The sequence below is a fragment of the Leucoraja erinacea genome, chromosome 35 (assembly GCF_028641065.1).
Source record: "Leucoraja erinacea ecotype New England chromosome 35, Leri_hhj_1, whole genome shotgun sequence".
In the NCBI taxonomy this organism is placed as follows: Eukaryota; Metazoa; Chordata; class Chondrichthyes; order Rajiformes; family Rajidae; genus Leucoraja; species Leucoraja erinaceus.
Genome location: NC_073411.1, coordinates 12,923,558 through 12,948,185, shown reverse-complemented (window position 1 = coordinate 12,948,185; position 24,628 = coordinate 12,923,558). Strand labels below are relative to the sequence as shown.

The 24,628-nt window shown below is 53.0% G+C and overlaps 1 protein-coding gene across 1 annotated transcript; it reads left to right on the top strand.

Annotated features, from left to right (window-relative positions):
- The first annotated feature begins 3,221 nt into the window (after nucleotides 1-3,221).
- LOC129713351 (erlin-2-like) lies at nucleotides 3,222-22,722 on the top strand. The gene is made up of 12 exons (XM_055662338.1): nucleotides 3,222-3,307; nucleotides 3,925-4,040; nucleotides 5,595-5,676; nucleotides 7,318-7,364; nucleotides 9,504-9,565; nucleotides 12,368-12,493; nucleotides 13,574-13,647; nucleotides 15,822-15,880; nucleotides 16,961-17,052; nucleotides 18,658-18,747; nucleotides 19,294-19,373; nucleotides 20,203-22,722. The coding sequence occupies exons 2-12, from the start codon at nucleotides 3,934-3,936 to the stop codon at nucleotides 20,404-20,406; spliced, it is 1,023 nt and encodes a 340-aa protein (XP_055518313.1). The 5' UTR covers nucleotides 3,222-3,307; nucleotides 3,925-3,933; the 3' UTR covers nucleotides 20,407-22,722.
- Nucleotides 22,723-24,628: the final 1,906 nt, after the last annotated feature.

The window sequence follows — 24,628 nt, the reverse complement described above, 5'->3', positions numbered from 1 at the left end:
GGAAACAAACAGCACTGACAGCCTGCATATGGAGGAGCTTAAATAAATTACTGTTTCGATGGGGAATGAGCAATGTGTTGCCAGAGCTAAGCTTTCTTCAGGATATGAGGACTGCACCTATATGTTGCTCAAATAAAAACAAAAAAGATCTTAAAAAGTGACTCTACTGGCGAGGAGTTTCTGCCTTTGCTCAACATTGCTGGGACTTTTCAAACAAAGTGCTGGAGTGACTCAGCGGGTCAGGCAGCATCTCTGGAGAATGTGGATAGGTGCAAAGTTCTCTGCCTCAGAGGGCGGTGGAGGCAGGTTCTCAGATTCAGATTCAGATTCAATTTTAATTGTCATTGTCAGTGTACAGTACAGAGACAACGAAATGCATCCATTCTCTGGATGCTTTCAAGAGAGAGCTAGATAGGGCTCTCAAAGATATCGGGGTCAGTGGATATGGGGAGAAGGCAGGAACGGGGTACTCATTGGGGATCACATTGAATGGCGGTGCTGGCTCGAAGGGCCGAATGGCCTACTCCTGCTATTGTCTGTTGTCTATTGCTGGAGTAACTCAGCGGGTCAGGCAGCATCTCTGGATTACTCCAGCACTTTGTGTCTTAAAAAAAAACCCCAGCACCTGCAGTTCCTTGTCCCTCATGTGCCTTTTCAATGGTGGGAGATGGGAATTAGTGCAGGAAGGAACTGCAGATGCTGGTTTACACCAAAGGTAGACACAAAATGCTGGAGTAACTAGTATTGTAATTGATGGCGTTTATCAAAACCATCATTCTTCCCACTCATGTGGGCCCCTGGGGGTGATACCCCTTCCCTCGTTTGAGGAGTGTCTCCCCCCCACCCCACATGTCCAGCAGCGGAAGGACCCTAGACTGTGGTCCTCCCCCACAGAGCCTTGGTGTTGGCTGCACCGAGCTTCAGTGCATCCCTCAGCACGTACTCCTGCAGTCTGCAGCGGGCCAGTCGGCAACATTCCCCGACGGACATCTCGCTGTTGACTCTGGGCCGCACCCCCTCCCCCTCTCTCTGGCACTCGCAGACGGAGAGAGGGGGACTGGGACGCCCTGGTCATTAATCATCCCGCTGGCGTGGCTGATAGATTTAGGCCCTCCGTCTGTTTCCCAGCTCGGAGAGCTTGTAATGTAACGCACCACACTACATCCGCGCTGTTCAAATTCAATTTGGCTGACATTTTAAGTCTGCAAATTTAAACAAAGTGCGGCGCTGAATCCACGACCCCAGCGAGGCAGGTGCCTTTTAAAGCGCTGACTGGTGCTTTCTTTACACTGCCAGGGAATGATTAATGAGCGGTAGGCTGTGGGCTCACCATTGTTCCCGCTGATGAGAACGCATCCAGTTCAGTTTAGTTTAGTTTATTGTCACGTCTACCGGGGTACAGTGAAAAGATTTTGCTGTGTGCTATCCAGTCAGCGGAAAGACAAGACATAATTACAATTGGGCCCTCTACAGTGTACAGATACACGACTAGGGAATAACACTGGGGAATAACAACCCGAGGGGTAACTTTTTTTCACACAGAGGGTGGTGGTGGGTGTATGGAACAAGCTGCCAGCTGAGGTGCCCAAGGTAGATACAATAACAATTTTTTACTTGGACAGCTAGAGTCGTCGAGTGATACCGTCTAAGACATGTACTTAGAAAGGTGGAGTCTACTTGGACAGGTATAGTTATAGTCAGAGTGATACAGTCTAAGACAGGTACTTGGACAGGTAGAGCCTACTCGGATAGGTAGAGTCATAAGGTGATACAGTGTTGAAGCAGGCCCTTCGGCCCATCTTGCCCACACCGGCCAACATGTCCCAGCTATATTAATCCCACCTGCCTGCGTTTGGTTCATATCATATCCTACCAAATGTGTCCCATCCACGTACCTGTCTTACTGTTTCTTAAACGATGGGATAGCCCCAGCCTCAACTACCTCATCTGGCAGCTTGTTCCATACACCCACCACCCTCTGTGTGGAAAAGTTGCCCCTCGGATTCCTATTAAGTCTTTTCCCCTTCACCTTGAACCTATGTTCACTGGTCCTTGATTCCCCTACTCTGGGCAAGAGATTCTGTGCATCTACCCAATCTATTCCACTCAAATTTCGTCTTCTTCTTTCATGTGCGTGCACAGCCTAAAGTTGTAGGATAACTTCTTCTGTTTGTGCACGTCGACTTGATTGCATTAGTCGAAACAGGGTGGACCATGTGAAGGTTGCAATCTTCCACCCCCCTCTCATGATTTGGTACACCTGTATAAGATCACCCCTCATCCTCCTGCACTCCAAGGTATAGAGTCCCAGCTGACTCAACCTCTCCCTATAGCTCACACCCTCTAGTCCAGGCAACATCCTCGTTAATCTTCTCTGTAACCTTTCAAGCTTGACAATATCTTTCCTATAACATGGTGTCCAGAACTGAACACAATACTCTCTACTCTTCTCTCACCTCTCCCTCTCCATCCTCCCCCTCCCTCTCCCCTCTCTCTCTCCCCCTCTCCCCCTCTCCCTCTCCCCTCCCTCCCCCTCTCTCTCTCTCTCCCTCTCTCTCTCTCTTCTCCCTCTCCCTCCCCCCTCCCCCCCTCCCTCCCTCCCCCCCCCCCCCCCCCCTCCCCCTCCCCCCCCCCCCCCCCCCCCCCCTCCCCCCCCCCCCCCCCCCCCTCCCCTGCCCCCCCCCCCCCCCCCCCCCCCCCCCCCCCCCCCCTCTCCCCCCCCTCTCCCTCTCCCCCCCCTCCCCCTCTCCCCCTCTCCCCCCTCTCCCCCTCTCCCCCTCTCCCCCTCTCCCCTCTCTCCCTTCTCCCTCCCCCCCCCCCTCTCCCCCCTCCTCTCCTCCTCCCTCCCCCTCTCCTCCCCTCTCCCCCCCCTCCCCCCTCCTCCCCCCCTCCCCCCCTCTCCTCCCCCCCCTCCTCCCTCTCCCCCCTCTCCCCCCCTCTCCCCCTCTCCCCCTCTCCCCCTTCCCCCCCCCCCCCTCCCCCCCTCTCCCCCTCTCCCCTCCCCCCCCCCCCCCCCCCCCCCCCCCCCCCCCCCCCTCCCCCTCCCCCCCTCTCCCCCCTCCCCCTCTCCCCCCCCTCTCCCCCTCTCCCCCCTCTCCCCCTCCCCCTCCTCCCCCCCTCCCCCCCTCTCCCCCTCCCCCTCTCCCCCACCCCCCACTGCCTGCCCGCCCTGTGACCGGGAGGGGGCGGTGTCGAGTGGTTCCAGATCTCCGGGCGGGGCCTCGGCGACGTCATCTCCCGGCGCCGCCCACACAGGGACACGTCATCACCGGTCGCCGCTGGGCCCGAACTGTGGGAGAGAGAGAAGGTGAGAGAGAGGGAGAGAAGGAGAAAGAGAGAGGAAGAGAGAGAGAGAGAGAGAGAGGGAGAGAAGAGGGGAGAGAGGGAGAGATAGAGAAGGGGGAGAAAGAAGGAGAAGGGGAGAGAGAGGGAAGGGGAGAGAGAAGAAGAAGAAGGGAGAGAAAGAAATGGGGGAGAGAGAGAGAGAGGAAGAGAGAAGGGGAAGGAGGGGGAGAGTGAGAGAAGGAGAGGAAGAAGGGAGAGAGAGAGGAAGAGAGAGGGGGAAGAGAGAAGGGGAGAGAGAAGGGGAGAGAGGGAGAGAAGGGGAGAGAGAAGGAGAGAGAAGAAGAAGAAGGGAGAGAGAAATGGGAGGGAGAGAGGAAGAGAAGAGGGAGGAGAGAGAAGGGGAGGAAGGAGAGATAGGTAGATTCATGATCAGTGTGGGTGTCAGGGATTATGGAGAGAAGGCAGGAGAATGGGGTTGGGAGGGAGAGATAGATCAGCCATGATTGAATGGTGGAGTGGACTTGATGGGCCGAATGGCCTAATTCTACTCCAATCACTTATGACATGAGTGGGGAGCGATAGGAGAGAGAGGGAGGGAGAGGGATGTCTCGTATCTGACCGTCTCCCCCTCCCCCACAGGCCGTAGCGATGGCTCAGCTCAGCTCCCTGGTTGCCGTGGCAGCCGCCATCATTGCCGCCATGGTCTTCTCCTCCGTACACAAGGTGGAGGAGGGTCACATCGCCGTCTACTACAGGTGAGCCTGGCGCTGACCCCTGACCCTGGCAGCTGACCCCCGACCCAGACAATCCACGCCTGACCCTGATAACCTGACCGCAACTACCTGCCCCTGACCCTTCCTGACTATGATCCCCGCCTCAAACCCTGACCTCGATCCCCGACCTCTCCCATCCATTCCTGACCCCGACAACCGCCCCCTGACCCTGACAACCGACCCCTGACCCCGACAACCGTCCACTGACCCTGACCCCTGACCCCGACAACCAACCCCTGCCCCCAGCTACCTGCCCCTGACCCCTCCTGTCTATGATCCCTGGCCCCTCGCATCCACTCCTGACCCCGGCCTCTGTCCCCGATCCCTGTAATTGACCCCTGTCTCCGACCCATGACCCTGTCACTGATCTCTGACCCCGGCCCCTCTCCCCCAACCCTCACACCGACCTAGACCATCTTACTGACCCTGGACCCTGTCCCCACACACACACATGGACGGGGGGTGCTGGTGTGAGCGACTGTCGAGGTGGGGGGGGGGGGGGGGGGGGGGGGGGAGGGACAGGAGCTGAGAATGACAGTGGAGGGGGCGACGGAGTGACATGGCGGTTGGAATGAGCTCTGTGTACAACCCGCCTGGAACTCAGCAGTGCAGAGGGTATAACTGGCAGCGCATGGAATACAGCCGCTGCCTCGTAACGCAGGAGACCCCGCTTCAAACGTGACCTTGAGTGCTGTCTGTGTGGAGTGTGCACGTTCTCCCTCTTTTCCACCGGGTGCTCTGGTCTCCCACATCCCAAAGATGTGCGGGCTTTTCGGTTAATCAGCCTGTAAATTGTCCCTACAGTGTAGGCCAGCGTTTCTCAAGGGGTTGGACAGGCTAGATGCAGGAAGATTGTTCCCGATGTTAGGGAAGTCCAGGACAAGGGGGTCACAGTTTAAGGATAAAGGGGAAATCCTTTAAAACCGAGATGAGAAGAACTTTTTTCACGCAGAGAGTGGTGAATCTCTGGAACTCTCTGCCACAGAGCGTAGTTGAGGCCAGTTCATTGGCTATATTTAAGAGGGAGTTAGATGTGGCCCTTGTGGCTAAGGGGACCAGGGGGTATGGAGAGAAGGCAGGTACGGGATACTGAGTTGGATGATCAGCCATGATCATGTTGAATGGCGGTGCAGGCTCGAAGGGCCGAATGGCCTACTCCTGCACCTAATTTCTATGTTTCTATGTTTCAACCTTTTGACCTTGCGGAACCTTTGAAATAATTTTCATATATCTCAGTGAACCCCTACATTAAAATTATTATGATTTTATTAATCACTTCTCTCTCTTTCATAAACTTAAAGTTCATGAGGCAAACATAATAACATTTTTTCAGCGAAAAAATCGCTGAAGATGGGTCTCGACCTGAAGCGTCACCAATTCCTCTTCTCCAGGGATGCTGCCTGACCCGCTGAGTTACTCCAGCACCCTGAGTCTATCTTTGTTGTCGGATTGCTGTTCAGAAGCTGGGCTTTGTTACTGTGCATGGTGTCCTGTGTTTCCTCCCCCTGCCTCACGGCCTTTTGAATTGTTCCGCAGGGGAGGAGCGCTGCTGAAGTCCACGAGCGGCCCAGGCTTCCACCTGATGATCCCGTTTATCACCACCTTCAAAGCTGTGCAGGTGGGTCCTGTCAGAGCACCGATGCACAGTGTGGAAACAAGTTCGCAAGTTATAGGAGAAGAATAAGGCCATTCGGCCCATCCGGTCTACTCCGCAATTCAACCGTGACTGATCTCTGCTTCCTCACCCCATTCTCCTGCCTTCTCCCCATAACTCTTGACACCCATTTGTCTATCTCTGCCTTAAAAATATTCACTGACTTGGCCTCCACAGCCCTCTGTGGCAATGAGTTCCACAGATTAACTACCCTCTGACTAACGAAGTTCCTCCTCACCTCCTTTCTAAAAGAGCCCCCTTTAATTCTGAGGCTACGACCCCTGGTCCTGAACTCTCCCACCAGTGGAAACATCCTTTCATCATCCATTCTATTTATGCCTTTCATTATTCTGTAAGTTTCAATGTGGACCCCCCCCCCCCCAACCTTCTATACTGCGGAGGCCCAGTGCCGTCAAACACTTGCTCACCCTATACTAACCCACACTCATTCCAACAAAGAGGTGGATGACTGATCGTTGGTGCCTTCCCGCACAGTGGGAAACTTTGATTCCGCGGTGTGGGGATGTTTGTGTTAAAGACTATGGTGTTCTGTGTCTTTAAAAAAAAAAATTGTATGGCTGTCTGGTGAGCACAAATTTCACTGTACCAATTGGTACATGTGGCAATAGATGCCTCCTGTGCTCAGAAACTACACAGAGCTAACATGGAACAGCACAAGAACAGGCCCTTTGCTGCCTGTGCCAACCACGACTCCAAGTTAAACTGGTCTCATCTGTCCGCACATGGTCCATATCCCTCTATTCCCTGCACTTCCATGTACCTTTGTAAAAGTCTCTCAGCTGCCACCTTCATCTCTGCCTCCACCACCACCCCTGGTGGTGCATTCCAGGCACCCAAGTTCACGTTCAAGTTACATTTATTGTCACATACACCAATTGGTATAAGTGTAAATTGTCCCTAGTGTGTGTAGAATTTAGAAGATTGAGGGGGGATCTTGTAGGGGTTGGAAACTAGATGCAGGAAGATTATTCCCAATGTTGGGGACATCCAGAACTAGGGGTCACAGTTTAAGGATAAGAGGGAAGTCTTTTAGGACCGAGATGAGAAAATCATTTTTTACACAGAGAGTGGTGAATCATTGGAATTCTCTGCCACAGAAGGTAGTTGAGGCCAGTTCATTGGCTATATTTAAGAGGGAGTTAGATGTGGCCCTTGTGGCTAAAGGGATCAGGGGGGTATGGAGAGAAGGCAGGGATGGGATACTGAGTTGGATGATCAGCCATGATCATATCGAATGGCGGTGCAGGCTTGGAGGGCCGAATGACCTACTCCTGCACCTATTTTCTATGTTTCTATGTAGGATATTGTTAGTGTGCGGGGATCACTGGTCGGTGCGGACTCAGTGGGCCGAAGGGCCTGTTTCCGTGCTGTACCTCTAACGTAAACTAAACAAAATAAACAATGGGCCTTGTCTACTGTTGGAGATGTGCCACTTGCCCCTCTTGTTTGAAGCCACCACCCAGAGAGCGACCATTTAAAATATTTCTCTTCCCCCCCCTCCCCACACCGTGATTTCCCGCTCTCCACCCAACACGCAAACAGCTCTGTTTCTTTCCGGTGTTTGATTCAGAGTTTATTTTTCAGACCACCCTGCAGACCGATGACGTGAAAAACGTCCCGTGTGGCACGAGGTAAGCCTGTGTGTTCGCGTGTGTCTGCGTGCGTGTATTGTGTCACCTGTAGGCTCTGTCATCGGCTGGAGCGGCAGCAGATGTTAGCTCAGCGGCACAGTGGCGCAGCGGTAGAGTCGCTGCTTCTCAGCGCCAAAGACCCGGGTTCGATTCTGACTACGGGAGCTGCCTGTACGGGGTTTGTACGCTCTCCCTGTGACTGCATGGGTTTACTCCGGGTGCTCCGGTTTCCTCCCGCACAAGTCAATAGTCAAGTCCAGTCATGGGAGTTTATTGTCATGTGTCCCAGATAGGGCAATGCAATTCTTGCTTGCTGCAGCACAACAGAGTATTGTAAACATAAATACAGAACAGATCAGTGTGTCTGTATAGCATAGACCATATATATACACATAAATAATCAGATAAAGTGCAATAGACTGTTATAGTTCAGAGTTTGTTTGATGGTGAGTTTAATAGCCTGATGACTGTGGGGAAGAAGCTGTTCCTGAACCTGGATGTTGCAGATTTCGGGCTCCTGTACCTTCTACCTGGTGGTAGCGGAGAGATGAGTGTGTGGCCAGGATGGTGTGTGGGTCCTTGATGATGCTGGCAGCCTTTTTGAGGCAGCGACTGCGACAGATCCCCTGGAAGGTGGGGAGGTCAGAGCCAATGATGGACTGGGCAGTGGTCACAACTTTCTGCATCCTTTTCCGCTCCTGGACGCTCAAGTTGCCGAACCAAGCCACGATGCAACCGGTCAGCATGCTCTCTACTGTGCACCTGTAGAAGTTCGAGAGAGTCCTCTTTGACATACCGACTCTCCGTAATCTTCTCAGGAAGTGGAGGCGCTGATGAGCTTTCTTTATAATTGCATCAGTAATAATAATAATAAACTTTATATCGGACTCAAGGTCCAGACAAGGGGCAACATTACATAAAAAATACATTGCATGTAAAAACATAAAATACACATCAAATATTAATATATCACTTATAAAAGCATAATAAATTATATATTAATTAAACACAATCCATGAATTAAAATCCAGAATAAAAAAGAATGATCAATGTCCTACAATGAGACAGCGATACATACCAGTGTCTTCACAACTGGGATTGGTAGCATGTGCTGGGACCATGAAAGATCTTGGGAAAAGTGCACATCCAGGAATTTGAAGTTCTTGACCTTTTCCACCATCGTCCCATTGATATAAACGGGATTGTGGGTCCCTATCCTACCCCTTGCAAAGTCAACAATCAGTTCCTTGGTTTTGCTGGTGTTGAGAGCCAGGTTATTGTGCTGGCCCCATTTGGTCAATCGGTCGATCTCACTTCTATACTCTGTCTCGTCCCCATCAGTGATACGTCCCACAACAGTGGTGTCGTCGGCGAACTTGATGATGGAGTTCGCACTATGTCCGGCTACACAGTCATGAGTATAGAGTGAGTACAGCAGGGGGCTGAGCACGCAGCCTTGAGGTGCTCCCGTGCTGATTGTTATCGAGGATGACACATTTCCACCAATACGGACAGACTGTGGTCTGTGGATGAGGAAGTCGAGGATCCAATTGCAGAGGGATGCGCAGAGACCCAGATCTGAGAGCTTGGTAACCAGCTTGGAGGGGACGATGGTATTAAATGCCGAGCTGTAGTCAATGAATAACAGCCTGACATATGAGTTTTTGTTGTCCAAGTGGTCCAGAGCGGAGTGGAGGGCCAGCGAGATCGCATCCACCGTTGATCTGTTGTGGCGGTAAGCGAACTGCAGTGGGTCGAGGTTCTTGTCGAGGTAGGAGTTGATTTGGGCCATAATCAACCTCTCAAAGCACTTCATCACCACCGACGTTAGTGCCACTGTTCGAGAGTCATTGACGTACAGGTTTGTAGGTTAATTGGCTTAAAGGGCGTATCTGTGTCACTAGCTTGTATGTGGGTGAAGTTGGTTTTAGTCAGAGATGCTTCAGCATTTGCCGCTGCCACCTGAGGTCAGACAATGGGCGTTGAGGTTTTGGACTCGTTCTCCCACAGTTGACAGTCATGTGTAAAGAAGATGCATCAGTCTATTGTACAGTTAACCTGCCACCAAGAGGCAGATGACAGATGCCATTCCATCGCCTATTAGCAGCATTAATTTCCATTTTTCTCCGTCTTTGGCAGTGGCGGCGTAATAATCTACTTCGATCGGATTGAAGTGGTGAATTTCCTCATTCCATCTGCAGGTAAGGAGTTCGCCCTCCCCACCTCCCCCCCTCCCCGTCATTCCATTGGTGTCTTCAACCAACATCAGCCCAGGCACTACAGAACGCTCCACCCGGCTCAGCCATTCACTCGCCCGTCCCAGCCGCTCCTGCAGACATCAGCTCGCACAAACTCCTGCCGCTAGGACGTAACCCACACCGACTCCGTCTCAGTCCCCTTGTCCCAACAGTACGAGCTTAGAAGAATGAGAGGAGATCTTATTTAAACATATAAGATTGTTAAGGGGTTTGGACACCCTGGAGGCAGGAAACATGTTCCCGATGTTGGGGGAGTCCAGAACCAGGGGCCACACACACAGTTTAAGAATAAGGGGTAAGCCATTTAGAACGGAGACGAGGAAACACTTTTTCTCACAGAGAGTGGTGAGTCTGTGGAATTCTCTGCCTCAGAGGGCGGTGGAGGCAGGTTCTCTGGATGTTTTCAAGAGAGAGCTGGATAGGGCTCTTAAAAATAGCGGAGTCAGGGGATATGGGGAGAAGGCAGGAATGGGTACTGATTGGGGATGATCAAATTGAATGGCGGTGTTGGCTCAAAGGGCCGAATGGCCTACTCCTGCACCTATTGTCTATTGTCTACTGCCACATACACATCACCCACCCTGACTCCGTCCCCCTTCCCCGCTCTCTGCTGCTTGTACATAACTCACACTGACTCAGTCCCGTCTCCCCGTGATACCGCTTGTATGTAACCCACGCTGACTCTCAGTTTCCCCCCCACCTCCCTCCCCGCTCTTCTGTCACCAGGGCAACAGCCGGACTATACACTTCACACCCTGGGTATAAATCGCTCGGAGTCCCCTCTCCCTCGCTGGTTCTGCGCCGCTCCCCTCCACCCTCTTATCAACTCTCTGGAATCAAATCATTTCCAAATCCAAGTGACACTTTCCACCACGACATAAACCATAAGACATAGGAGCAGAATTAGGCCATTCGGCCCATTGGGTCTGCTCTGCCATTGGATCATGGCTAATCTATCTTCCCCACTCATCCCCATTCTCCTGCCTTCCCCCCATAACCAGTGACACCCTTACTAATCAGGAACCTCAGTTTTAAAAACATCTATTAACGTGGGTGCCACAGCCGTCTGTGGCAAAGAATTCCGCAGATTCACCACCTTCTGACTAAATAAATTCTTCCTCATCTCCATTCTAAAGACACGTCCTTAAAAATACAAGATAGACACAAAATGCTGGAGTAACTCAGCGGGACAGGCAGCATCTCTGGAGAGAAGGAATGGGTGACGTTTCGGGTCGAGACCCTTCCTCAGACTCAACCCGAAACGTCGCCCATTCCTCCTCTCTGGAGATTCACGGGAAAGGGAAACGAGAGAGATAGACGGTGATGTAGAGAGGTGGAGAACATTAAAGTTGTGCCAAAAAGTAACGATGATAACAGAAACTTTTATACTCGGAAAGGCCACAATCCGAAACGTCACCTATTCCTTCTCTCCAGAGATGCTGCCTGACCCGCTGAGTTACTCCATCTGTGCAGCCCATGAACTAGTTGGGCTGAAGGGCCTGTGTCTGTGGTGGGTGACTATGCATCAGCCGCTGACCCGGAAACCACAAGGGTCCGCTAGCAGCTGTGCCCTGGCGGCAGCATTCACTCAGCCTCGAGCCAGAGGGTCACCGGTTCTCGTCCCACTCCAGGACCCGGCCTGGATCAACGCAGCAGCAGAACTGACGCAGGGTCTTCAACAGTGAACTGAGGTGGATGTTAGTTGAGGGGAACTGTTTGGGTCTCCGTTCAAGGAAGAACTGGCGGGTGGCTGTGAGATTGTCCTGGTCGGGTAGTTACTTACTTAAACCTCTGTCTCACTGTACGAGTTCATTCAAGAGGTCTCCCCAAGTTTGCCCTGATTCGAACTTGGAGATTTACGGTAATGGCGGCTCGTAAGTACTCCGGGCTCTCGTGGACATTTTTCAACATGTTGAAAAATCTTCATGAGTCTTCCCGTGCTTACCTGCCGTAAGCGAGTCTTCCCGAGTACCTGCCGTTAGCGTTACGAGCCGCTAAGAGACATCCCCGAGCTCCGACGTACCCGCTACGTTCATTCTCCGTGCTTACCACGAGTTTGATTTTTTTAAAAACTCGGGAGAGCTCTTGGAATGAACTCGTACCGTTGGACAGGGCCATTACTTACTGCCTATTATGCCTCCTGGCATGTAGGGCAGCAATGAAGGTCCTCCACTCAGTAGTGTTAGACAACAGACAATGTGTGCAGGAGTAGTCCATTCGGCCCTTCGAGCCAGCACCACCATGTTGATTCCTTCAGTTGCTGTTTCCGTAACATGTTTGTTTTACGAGACGGGGTTGTTAGCCCTGTGCTCAACCTCCAACCTGGAGGACCAGTGGATCGTACTCCTTCTCGCCTCTACCCTTCGACCTGTCCAGCATGGGAGACCCTAACAGGAGATGAATCTCCCACTAGCATAGGTCTAGGGGTCACTGAGACACACACACTCCCCGACCAAGACAAGGTTGCAATCCAACGGGGAGTTTCTGGTGGGGTGTGGAGGTGTAAAGGGACTGGGCATCCATGGTAAAGATCAAGCGATGGGGGCGGAGGTGAAATGGGCGGTGGGTGTATGGAACCAACTCTGCTCCACCTCACCTTCCCACCACCTCACTCGGGCCTGACATTGCCCAGACATGGCCCCCATCCCCCTCCCCATCCCCCTCCCTCCCCGCTGTATGTGGGCTCCCCACCAGGCCAGGCCGGGCGGGGCTGACTGACGCCAGTGTGGGCCATGTTGTGTGCAGTGTACGACATCGTGAGGAACTTCACGGCCGACTATGACAGGGCGCTGATCTTCAACAAGATCCACCACGAGCTCAACCAGTTCTGCAGCGTGCACACAATGCAGGAGGTGTACATACAACTCTTCGGCAAGTGGGGGCGCCACCCGGGGGGGGGGGGGGGGAGGGGGGGGTGGTGGGGGGGGGACATAGTGTCCAGAGGGTTGGGAAGGGATGGTGTGGGACCAGAAGGGAGGGGGGGGGGGGGTAGGGGTGTGGGTGGGGGGGGGTGGGTGGGGAGGGGTGGAATAGGGGTCGGGAGGAAGGGGGTGGTGGAATAGGGGGGAGGGGGGTGAGGGGGGAGGGGGGGGGAAATAGGGTGAGGTGGAGGGGGTGGGTCCAGAGGGGGGGGGGAATAGGGGTGGGAGGTGATGGGGAGGGGGGAATTGAATTCAGAATTGAATCTGAATCTGAAATAGGGTGGGGTGGTGGGGCGGTGTCCAGAGAGGGGGGGGGGGGGGGTATAGGAGTGGGAGGTGAAGGGAGAGGTGATGGTGGGGGGGGAGGGAAATAAGGGTTGGGGGGGGGGGGGCGGGGGGGGGTGGGGGGGGGGGGGGGGGGGAGGGGGTGGTGGGGGACGGGGGGGGGGGGGGGGGGGGGGGGGGGGGGGGGGGGGGGTTAGGGTGATAGGTGGTAGGTGGTGGTGGGAGACCAGAGGATGGGGGAGAGGGTGGTGGGGGTGAAGGGGGACCAGAGGGAGAGAGGGGAGGGGGGAATTAGTACGGGGAAGGTCCCAGGGGGAGGTGGGGAATGGAAGGGGGGAACCCAGGGGGGATGAGAGACCAGGGGTATGAATCCCAGTGGGAAGGGGCAGACTAGAGGTGGGGGGAGAGTACGGAAGGAAGGGAGTAACTGGACATTACAGGGTGTTGGCGGGATGTGCATGCTTCCCCTGTCCCCATCCTCCCATCTCTCCTTTCCCTCCACTATACTGCTTTCCCCCCTCCCCTCCTACCCCTCTCCATAACCCCTTTCACCTCCGCATGTAATTTCTCCTCTCCCCCCTGCGAACCTCTCCTTTCCCCCCTCTCCCCCTATCCACCCCTCCACCCTCCCCCTCTACCGCCCCACCCATCTGCCTCTTCTCTCCCCCCCCCCTCCACCTCCCTCTCCGACCCTCCCCATCTCCCTGCTCCGTGCTCTGCTGACAACGGCTCCTTGTCCCGACAGATCGGATTGATGAGGACCTGAAGTTGGCTCTGCAGCAGGACCTGACCAGCATGGCGCCCGGACTCATCATTCACGTGAGCTTCCCTCAGTGACCTGTGGCGGCGGTAGTGTGGGAGGTGCTGACCTCAGTGACCCGTGGCATTAGCGGCAAAGACCCTACAGCGAGCAAGATCGTCCACTCGACGAAAAAGACGTAGTACGGTCATGGGCAGATTCACGGGTTATTTTCGGCCCCATTTCCGTAACCGGCTTCCGTCTCCGCACCAAAGATCCCGTAGCGGAGCAAAGATACTAGTGCGGAGACGGAAGCCGGTTACGGAAACATCCTCGTAAAAAAAAAACTTATTTGGGAAAAATCTTCTCCTCAGTTTCAGATTTTAATTTATTATCACAAACTGTTCCCCCGCAACGTTGATTACACTGCGAGTCGGGTCGGGTTACTGAAATGGATGAAACTACACATCAGCCATTGCATTTAGAAGGAGTGGTCTATCTTGCTCTGCTATCGGATCTTTGATTAGCGGTGTGAGGCGCTAGGAGTGCTGGGCTGCAACCACGGGGTGGCACAGTGACGTCTCTCCCTCACAGCGCCAGAGACCCGGGTTCGATCCCAACTACAGGCGCTGTCTATACGGAGTTTGTACATTCTTCCTGTGACCACGTGGGTTTTCTCCGGGTGCTCCAGTTTCCTCCCACACTCCAAAGACTTGCGGGTTAATTAGCTTGGTAAATTGTCCCTAATATGTAGGATAGTGCTGGTATACAGGGTGGTCGCTGGTCGGCGTAAACTCAGTGGGCCCATAGGGCCTGCTTCTGTATTGTGTCCTTGGACTGAACTGAACCACCAGACACCCTTCACTCCTTCACCTCTCTCCACCAGCCAGTCCTCCCTCCGCCTCTCTCCGCTGTTCTGGCTTTCGCTGAGAGATACAGAAGCACAGCGCGGAAACAGGCCCTTCGGCCCACCAAGTCCGCACCGACCGGCGATCCCCACTCTCGGGACAATGTACAATTATACCGAGCCAATTAACCTACAAAGCTGCACGTCTTTGGAGTGTGGGAGGAAAGCGAAGGTCTGGGAGAAAATCCGCGCGGGTCACGGGGAGAACGTGCAAACTCCGTACAGACAGCGCCTGTAGTCGGAATCAAACCCGGGTCTCTGGCGCTGTGAGGCAGCAACTCTACTGCTGCGCCACCATGCCTGCCCTGTGATCCGTGTGAGACCCCCCCCCCAACTCATGGCATGCCCATAGCTTGGTTTATATTGGAGATGCAGCGTGGAGACGGGGCCATTTGGGAGCCAGAGGGGCAGTTCTTGTGTTGGCTCTTCCATGTTCTAGTTGAGTTGGGAGCTGCAGGAATGCTCTGCCTTTGCTGTGGGTCTCGTTGTTGCTGCCAAACAATCTACCCTCAGCTTGGAGCAGAGCGGAGCTGGTGACACGGTGTACACTGCTCCCCGGTAACACCAGCCTTACCGGCTGCAGCCAGCTGTCTTTACCCAAGGCCTCTGTGTTTCACCAGAATAATGACAGGCCTGGATATAGTGGATGTGGAGAGGATGTTTCCACTAGTGGGAGAGTCTAGGACTAGAGGTCACAGCATCAGAATTAAAGGACGTTTCATTTAGGAAGGAGATGACGGCAAATTTCTTTAGTCAGAGGGTGGTGAATCTGTGGAATTCTTTGTCACAGAAGGCTGTGGAGGCCAAGTCAGTGGGTACTTTTAAGGCAGAGATTCTTGATTGTACTAAATCAAGAGGGGAATAGATCGGGTAGATGCACAGAGTCTTTTGCCCAGAGTAGGGGAATCGAGGACCAGAGGACATAGGTTCAAGGTGTAGGGGAAAAGATTTAATAGGAATCCGAGGGGTAACTTTTTCACACAGAGGGTGGTGGGTGTATGGAACAAGCTGCCAGAGGAGGAAGTTGAGGCTGGGACTATCCCACAGTTAGACAGGTACATGGATAGGACTGGTTTGGAGGGATATGGACCAAGCACAGGCAGGTGGGAACTAGTGTAGTTGGGACATTGTTGGCCGGTGTGGGCAAGTTGGGCCGAAGGGCCTGTTTCTACACTCTATGACTATTAGTACGGGTGTCAGGGGTTATGGGGAGAAGGCAGGAGAATGGGGTTAGGAGGGAGAGATAGATCGGCATTGAATGAATTGCGGAGTTGACTTGATGGGCCGAATGGCCTAATTCTACTCCTATTCCTTATGACGTTACAATCTCTCTCTCTCTCTCTGCAGGCGGTGCGTGTGACCAAGCCAAACATCCCAGAAGCCATCCGCAGAAATTACGAACTGATGTAAGTTCGGCGAGGTCGGGTCTTAACTCAGCAACTCCCACATGGGAGAGGTTTGTGCTGGACTGTACCCTTCCCCCAGTTGTTGTACTGACTGTAGACAGACACAGAGTGCTGGGGTAACTCAGCGGGTCAGGCAGCATCTCTCTGGACAACATTTCAGGTCAGGACCCTTCTTCAGACTGAAAGCATCAGCCGTTATTTTTTCGGCAGAGATGCTGCCTGACCCGCTGAGTTGCCCCGGCACTCTGTGTCTATCTCTTTCCACTGACTGACGAGAGTGTTGGCTGAGAGGAACTGTGAGGGTCTCTGTCCAAGGAAGAACTGGGGGGGAGCTGTGAGACATTTCTGGTGGGGAATGGAGGTGCAAAGGGACTGGGAACCCATGGTAAAGCAAAAGGTACAAAGGGTGGTGGGTGTCTGGAGCGAGCTGCCGGAGGAGGTAGATGAGGCAGGGACTATCACAACCAAAGATCCTACAGCGAGCAAGATGGTCCACTCGACGAGAAAGACGTAGTACAGCCATGGGCAGATTCACGGGTAATTTTCGGCCCCATTTCCGTAACCGGCTTCCGTCTCCGCACCAAAGATCCCGTATGGCAGCAAAGATACTAGTGCGGGAGACGGAAGCCGGTTACGGAAACATCCTCGTAAAAATAAAAGTTCTTTGGGAAAAATCTTCTCCTCATTTTCAGAATTTTAATTTATTATCACAAACTGTTCCCCCGCAACGTTGATTACACTGCGAGTCGGGTCGGGTCGGGTCCGGTTACTGAAATGGATGAAAAAAAGGCCCACGTTCCGTTCCGTTGCGTACTACACTTTAGCAGGAGTGGTCTATCTTGCTCCGCTAAAGGATCTTTAGTCGCAACGTTTAAGTAGTATCTAGACGAGCACATGGATAGGACGGGTTTGGAGAGATATGGGCCAAATGCAGGGAGGTGGGACTAGTGTAGCAGGGACATGTTGTTTGACGTGGGTTAGTTGGGCCCAAGGGCCTGTGTTCTACACTGTTTGACCCATAGATGGGGGACGAAGGATGGAAAGGTATTGAAGAGTGTTGTCCTCTCTGTGCTTCCCCAGGGAGAGTGAAAAGACCAAACTGCTGATCGCAGCTCAGAAGCAGAAGGTGGTGGAGAAGGAGGCCGAGACAGAGAGGAAGAAAGCTCTAATAGGTCAGTATACACACGGGGTTCAATAAACTCCCAGCAACGCAGCGTCACGTCCCCCCCCCCCCCCCCCCCCCCCCCCCCCCCCACCTCCCCCTGCTGCTCTCATGGCGGTCTCACTCACCATTGCCCAGTGCTGCTGCCTCTAGCGCTACAGAGTTGAGGACGGTTTTCCTGTACAGCCTGCCTTTGCAAAGCCATGGTAGATCCTTGACTTGCCCATCAGCGCTGGGAAAGTCAAGGAGGCAGGGTGATCCAGGTTACCGGGAGTCCCAACAACAGGGCCGTGCACACATTTTGTCTGCGTTAGTTTGACATTTATTCAGAATCAGGAGGAAAGTGAAACTAGTCGGAGAAGTAGGGTGGGGGAAGGAAGGAAAGAGAGGGAGAGGGAAAGCAAGGGTTACTTGAAGTTATATATAGAAACATAGAAACATAGAAATTAGGTGCAGGAGTAGGCCATTCGGCCCTTCGAGCCTGCACCACCATTCAATATGATCATGCCTGATCATCCAACTCAGTATCCCGTACCTGCCTTCTCTCCATACCCCCTGATCCTGTTAGCCACAAGGGCCACATCTAACTCCCTCTTAAATATAGCCAATGAACTGGCCTCAACTACACTCTGTGGCAGAGAGTTCCAGAGATTCACCACTCTCTGTGTGAAAAAAGTTCCTCATCTCGGTTTTAAAGGATTTCCCCTTTATCCTTAAGCTGTGACCCCTTGTCCTGGACTTCCCTAACATCGGGAACAATCTTCCTGCATCTAGCCTGTCCAACCCCTTAAGAATTTTGTAAGTTTCTATAAGATCCCCTCTCAATCTCCTAAATTCTAGAGAGTATAAACCAAGTCTATCCAGTCTTTCTTCATAAGACAGTCCTGACATCCCAGGAATCAGTCTGGTGAACCGTCTACCATATATATATATATTCAATGGTATATGGACATACTGATCTGTTCTGTATTTATTTATGCCTACTATATTCTGTTGTGCTGAAGCAAAGCAAGAATTTCATTGTCCATCTGGGACACATGACAATAAACTCTCTTGAATCTTGAAGTTAGAGAAGTTAATGTTCACACCGCTGGGGTGTAAGCTGCCGAAGCCAAATATGAGGTGTTGTTCCTCCAATTTGTGTTTAGACTCTCTCTTGACAGTGGAGGAGGCCCAGGACAGAAAGGTCAGTGTGAGAATGGGAGGGGGAATCAAAGTGTTTAGCAACTGGGAGATCGCGTGGGCCCAAGTGCGTTATTAATGTGGAGGGATTACTTTACTGCGGGTGGCAAGGCAAGATGGGAGCAGAAACTGTCTCTGCAACAGTGCATGGAGTGTACATAAGCATCAAGTGATTAGACTTGAGCTGCACAGTCACACCGTTCTACCCTGACCCTCAGAGTTACTCCAGCACTTTGTGTCCTTTGTTTGTAAACCAGCACCTGCAGTTCCTTGTTCCTCCATTTGTCCCGACTTCTTCAGAGCCAAGGGCATGAGCTTTGGAGTAGGTGAGCTGGCCCCCGGTGAGCTCGTCCCCTGCTCCACGCTCTGAGATGTGGCCCCGGGGTCTGCCCACCACCTTGTAACCTGCTCCTCTCTCCACCCTACCTTGCAGAGGCTGAGAAGATTGCACAAGTGGCTGAAATTAAGTTTGCCCAGATGATAATGGAGAAGGAAACCGAGAAACGGATTTCTGAGATTGAAGGTGGGTGGTTGGCCCTTGGGGGGGGGGGGGGGGGGGGGGGGGGGGGGAGAGAGAATCAGTGGCAGTAGAGGGAGCGCGGGGAGACCTGTGTGAATATGTGGGGGTTGCCTTAGTAAACCACGGCATCAATAGTAGTGCAGCGGTAGAGTTGCTGCCTCACAGCGCCGGAGACCCGGGTTCGATCCTGACTACGGGTGCTGTCTGTATGGGTTTGTACGTTCTCCCCGTGACCTGCGTGGGTTTTCTCCAGATGCTCCGGTTTCCTCCCACACTGCAAAGACATGCACGTTTGTAGGGTAATTGGGTCCGATAAAATTGTAAATTGTCGTGTGTGAGTGTGAGTGTGTGTGAGTGTGTGTGTGTGTGTGTGTGTGTGTGTGTGTGTGTGTGTGTGTGTGTGTAGGGTAGTGTTAATGGGCGGGGATTGCGGGTTGGGGCGTGGATGCGGTGGGCCGTAGGGCCTGTTTCCGCGCTGTATCTCTAAGCTAAACTAAACCATGCACTGACCTCGGCGTGTGCTCTGTGCCGAACCTCTCCCTTACACAGACGGTGCATACCTGGCCCGGGAGAAGGCCCGCGCTGATGCAGACTTCTACACGGCAAAGAGAGTGTCCGAGTCCAACCGGGTGAGCTGACCGGGGGAGAGGGGTGGGGTGGGGGGGGGGGGGGGGGGTTGTGGCTAGGGTCTTGCCGGGTCAGCGAGCTCCAGTTTAAATTCCATTTGGAATATTTTGGAGGACCAAGAAACCAAGGAGAGCACTGCTGTGTCGAGGGGACTGGGTATCTAACCGGGGGGGTGGGGATTGTGGCTGGGGTCTCTCACCCGGTGGGGGGGGAGGGCGGACTGCTCTACACACTGACAGCCTTCCTCACGGTCCGCCCACCCCAACACACCAAATGGGAGATGCTGGCTGAGCTAGAGTCATTAAGTTATACAGGCCCTTCAGCCCAACTTGCCCACACCGGCCAACATGTCCCAGCTATACTCGTCCCACCTGCCTGCGCTTGGTCCATATCCCTCCAAACCTGCCCTATCCATGTACCTGTCGTTGTCTCTGTACTGTACACTGACAATGACAATTAAAATTGAATCTGAATCTGAATCTGGAGTCTTAACTGTTCGTTAAACGTTAGATTAGATCCAGCCTCAACTACCTCCTCTGGCAGCTTGTTCCATACACCCACGACCCTTTGTGTGAAAAAGTTACCCCTCAGATTCCTATTCAATCTTTTCCCCCTCACCTTAAACCTATGTACTCTGGTTCTCGATTCCCCTACTCTGGGCAAGAGACTCTGTGCATCTACCGGATCTATTCCTCTCATGATTTTATACACCTCTATAAGATCACCCCTGTGCAGCTGCAGTGCCTCCTCTGTTGGCAGTGAAGCATCAGTGAGGGAAGGGGGTGGCACCAACTTCCTGGTTGACGGCATCTCCACCTTGTCTCTCCACAGCTGAAGCTGAGTCCAGAATACTTGCAACTGCTCCGGTACCGGGCCATCGCGTCCAACAGCAAGATTTATTTTGGGAAGGACATCCCCAAGATGTTCCTGGACCTGAGCGCCTTCGCACCGGGCAGCACGGACAAGTCTCCGGGAGACGCCGCCTCGGGCCCCGAGCTCACCAGCAAGATGAAGGAGCTGGACGACGGGCTGTGAGGAAGCGGTGGGTGCAGAGCGGCTCAAGTCAAAATCACTGTCAAACCAGCACCGAGGCACTTCAGCCCACCTCACTCTGGGAGTGGCCTCTCTTTATCCGCAATTACGTTGTACATTACAGGAAATCCCAGCCTCTGACGGTGCAGGAACTGTGGACCAAATCTGCAAGGGAGCTGCGTGAATAATGTGTCTGTAACTTAGAATCAGGTAGCAGCGGGGGTGAGTGTGTGGGGAGGGGGGGGGGGTGGAATGAGATGTGGATGGCACCACGTTCAATACATGATCTGGACAAGCCAGGTGTTGCTGTGTGCTGGTATTGAGAACCGCTGTGCTGCCCTGGTGCAACCAGCCACCACTTTGTGGGGACTTCGAGCTCTCGGGAGGTTTGGTGAACCTTTGTTGGAGTTAGGCCTTTTCAAGCATGGGATGGTATTTTACATTTGAGAATATTTCCTGCGTGACCCATTGGCCATGTGGAGTGTGAAGACCCAGCTCCTGATACCCCCCTCGGCATGAAGTAGCTCGGACCAGCATCGCCCATGGCAAGGTGCAAGGAATGGGAGAAGGCCAACCCCATCAATACAGCAGCTTCCCCTCATCCCCAGGCTAGGCCAGGCCACAGTGACCTCAGTGACCTTCCCCCCTGCCCCCTCTCGACCAGGCCCTTACTCCATCCTAGTGACCAACCTCGCCACACCATGCCACCCCACGCAACGAGGCACCGGTCATGCATAAAATGCCACGCTAGTAACCCACACCCTGTGCCATGCGATGGTGTGGATGCAGCTAGCTGCTGGATTGCTGCTGCATGGGTGTTGCAGAGCAGTGCAGTCATCTCCCTGCACCAGCCGCATGCTCCTGCCACCCGGGGTCTGCTGCCCACTTGGCAGAGGGGTCCGATGTCCACAAGGGGGATCAGAGAGGAGACATCACCCATGCCTGGACTGAAGGCCAGCCAGCTAGGGGTCAGTGGCTTCATCGCTGTGGCTTGAGTTGGTCTCACTTGCACCCAATACAAATGGGTAGTGCAGATTGCCAGGGCACAGATGGCAGACTGTGGTCTGTGGAGTTTGGTCCAGGTACACCTCTCAACCCCAATGTACTTGGCCGGTTCTGGAGGACCAGTCGGAGTTTACCCACGCGCGCTGCCTGTTGCCATCACAGCTGTGTACTGCAGACCGCCCAAACCCCTGACCATCCGTGCCCTTGTGTGTAAACCAGCTCCTGCAGTTCCTTGTTTCCACATCTCCACTTTAGCGCACAAGGCCCGTGGATTGGACTTTCTCATTCACAGTCTCATCAGTGCCAGCTCAGCACCTGGATTCCAACTGCTGACCCTTCGGCCCCTCTAGCCCTGCCGGTCACTGAGAGGAAAGGGCGATAGGTTTCTCGCAGAGAGTTGGCGGTCTGGCTCAGTGTCCCTGCTGCTGGCCTCTCCCGCTCTCACCCCTTCCCCGGCCCCTTCTCCCACACACCACCCCCCCTGGTGCTGACCCTGGTCCTGACCCTGCCCCTCTTTGCCTGGCATTAAGAAGGTGCTCACACAAAATGCTGGAGTAACTCAGCGGGTGAGGCAGCATCTATGCTAACAAGCAATGGGAGACCCTTGGGTCTCGACCGGAAACGTCACCCATTCCTTCTCTCCATAGATGCTACCCCACCCGCTGATTACTCCAGCATTTTGTGTCTACCTTCGATTTTATCCAGCAACTGCAGTTCTTTCACACACATTAAGAAGGTGCTGTCTGCTGCCACCCCACCCCTCACCCATCACGCCTGCCCCACCTTCCAACAAAGGGTCTTCCACCAGAAACATTGACTGCTTCTCTCTCCACAGATGCTGCCTGACCCGCTGAGTGCTTCCTGCATCCTCTGGTTTTTATTTCAGATTAGCAGCCTCGGACCCTGCGTCTCGTTGCCCTGTGTAGGGAGGCAGTGGGAGATACCTGCTCAGATGGTCATCCCGGGCCTGGTTTGCTTGCCTCTCTGCACCCCAAAAAACAATGACGTCTCGCTCCACTTGCAATAATTCTTGCACTAAAGGGAGCTGATGAGATTCGGCAGGGACACCCCACAAGGAAGGGTGTTCTATTTTTCAGTTTGGCTCTTCCCTGTGCCGTGACAATAATTGGATGTAACTTGAGTGTGGACACACACTTTATCTTAGGTGGTAGTCTGTCTTGTCTGTGAAATCTTTTTCATTTTAATCGTTCCTGTGTTCAGAGTGGTGAATTGATTTTGGAGATTATTTTCTGTGAATCGTGATATGTTTGTTTTTCAGTGTCCTGTTATCATGCAATAAACAGGAGTACCAGACTGATGAGTGAGTAGATTTATCTGCAGAAGGGAAATAATGGCCTTGAGGTCTCTGGGCACTCCGTTCGTCCCCCTCCCTCCCACACACCCCGCCCCTCGTCACATTAACATATCATGGGCGCTTCACTGCACTGGGCCTGTCTGTGGAATTCTCTGCCTCAGAGGGCGGTGGAGGCGGGTTCTCTGGATCTCTGGAACTCTCTGCCACAGAGGGTAGTTGAGGCCACAGTTCATTGGCTATATTTAAGAGGGAGTTAAATGTGGCCCTTGTGGCCAAGGGGATCAGAGGGTATGGAGAGAAGGCAGGTACGGGATACTGAGTTGGATGATCAGCCATGATCATATTGAATGGCGGTGCAGGCTCGAAGGGCTGAATGGCCTACTCCTGCACCTAATTTCTATGTTTCTATGCATTCAAGAGAGAGCTAAAATAGCGGAGTCAGGGGATATGGGGAGAAGGCAGGAGCGGGGTACTGATTGGGGATGATCAGCCATGATCACATTGAATGGCGGTGCTGTCTCGAAGGGCCGAATGGCCTACTCATGCACTTATTGTCAATTGTACTCGCTGGAGTTTAGAAGGACGAGGGGGGGACCTCATTGAAACTTACCGAATATTGAAAGGCCTGGTTAGAGTGGATGTGGAGAGGATGTTTCCACTGGTGGGAGAGTCTAGGATTAGAGGTCATAGCCTCAGAATTAAAGGACATTCTTTTAGGAAGGTGAGTATGAAATTCTTTAGTCAGTGGGTCATGAATCTGTGGAACTCTTTGCCACAGACGGCTGTGGAGGTCAAGTCAATGGATATTTTTAAGGCAGAGATAGATAGATTCTTGATTAGTACGGGTGTCAGGGGCTATGGGGAGAAGTCAGGGGAATGGGGTTAGGAGGGAGGGATAGATCAGCCCTGATTGAATGATGGAGCAGACTTGTTGGGAAACTTTAGTTTTTCAGTTTTATAGATTTAGCTTTTTAGTTTTAGAGATTATAGCACAGAAACAGGCCCTTTGGCCCACCGAGTCAGCGCCGACCAGCGATCACCATTCACACTAGTTCTGTTATCCCACTTTCTCACCCACTCCTTGCACACTAGGGTTAATTTTGCAGCAGCCAATTTTAAACGATAAACCTGCCTGTCTTTGGGATGTGAGAAGAAACTGGAGCGCCCGTAGAAACCCATGCGATCCCAACGTGCCAACTCCCTACGGGCAGCGCCCGTGGTCAGGATCGAACCCTGGTCTCTGGCGCTGCGAGGCAGCAAGTGTCGCTGTGACCCGGTGTTTGTCCGGATTGGGATGAGATGGTCCTCATTTGGACGGGATCCCGGCTTCTGGGGATTTGGTGGAAAGCTGCACTGGTGTCAGCGTCTGTCACCCACCCTCTTGTGGAAGTAGAGGCAGTGGGGTTTGCAGCAAGGTCAGTGTGAAGTCCACCACCATCAGAGTGCTGAGTGTTGCTCTACATGGAGCTTTTCAGCGTACCAGATCCACATCCACATCCAGATGTAGATCCACATCCAGATACAGATGCAGATACAGATGCTGATACAGATGCAGATACAGATGCAGATACAGATACAGATGTAGATACAGATACAGATACAGATACAGATGCAGATACAGATACAGATACAGATGCTGATGCAGATACAGATACAGATGTAGATACAGATACAGATACAGATACAGATGCAGATACAGATGCAGATACAGACACAGATACAGATACAGATGCTGATGCAGATACAGATACAGATACAGATGCAGATGCAGATACAGATGCAGATACAGATGCTGATGCAGATACAGATACAGATACAGATGTAGATACAGATGCAGATACAGATGCAGATACAGATACAGATGCTGATGCAGATACAGATACAGATACAGATGCAGATGCAGAT

What these genes read in the sequence shown, in the direction of transcription:
- LOC129713351 (XM_055662338.1), top strand. Translation starts at nt 3,934, where the DNA reads ATGGCTCAGCTCAGCTCCCTGGTTGCCGTGGCAGCCGCCATCATTGCC. An exon ending in CACATCGCCGTCTACTACAG is followed by an intron (nt 4,041 to 5,594) that starts GTGAGCCTGGCG and finishes ATTGTTCCGCAG; the next exon opens with GGGAGGAGCGCTGCTGAAGT. An exon ending in GGTGTACATACAACTCTTCG is followed by an intron (nt 12,494 to 13,573) that starts GCAAGTGGGGGC and finishes TTGTCCCGACAG; the next exon opens with ATCGGATTGATGAGGACCTG.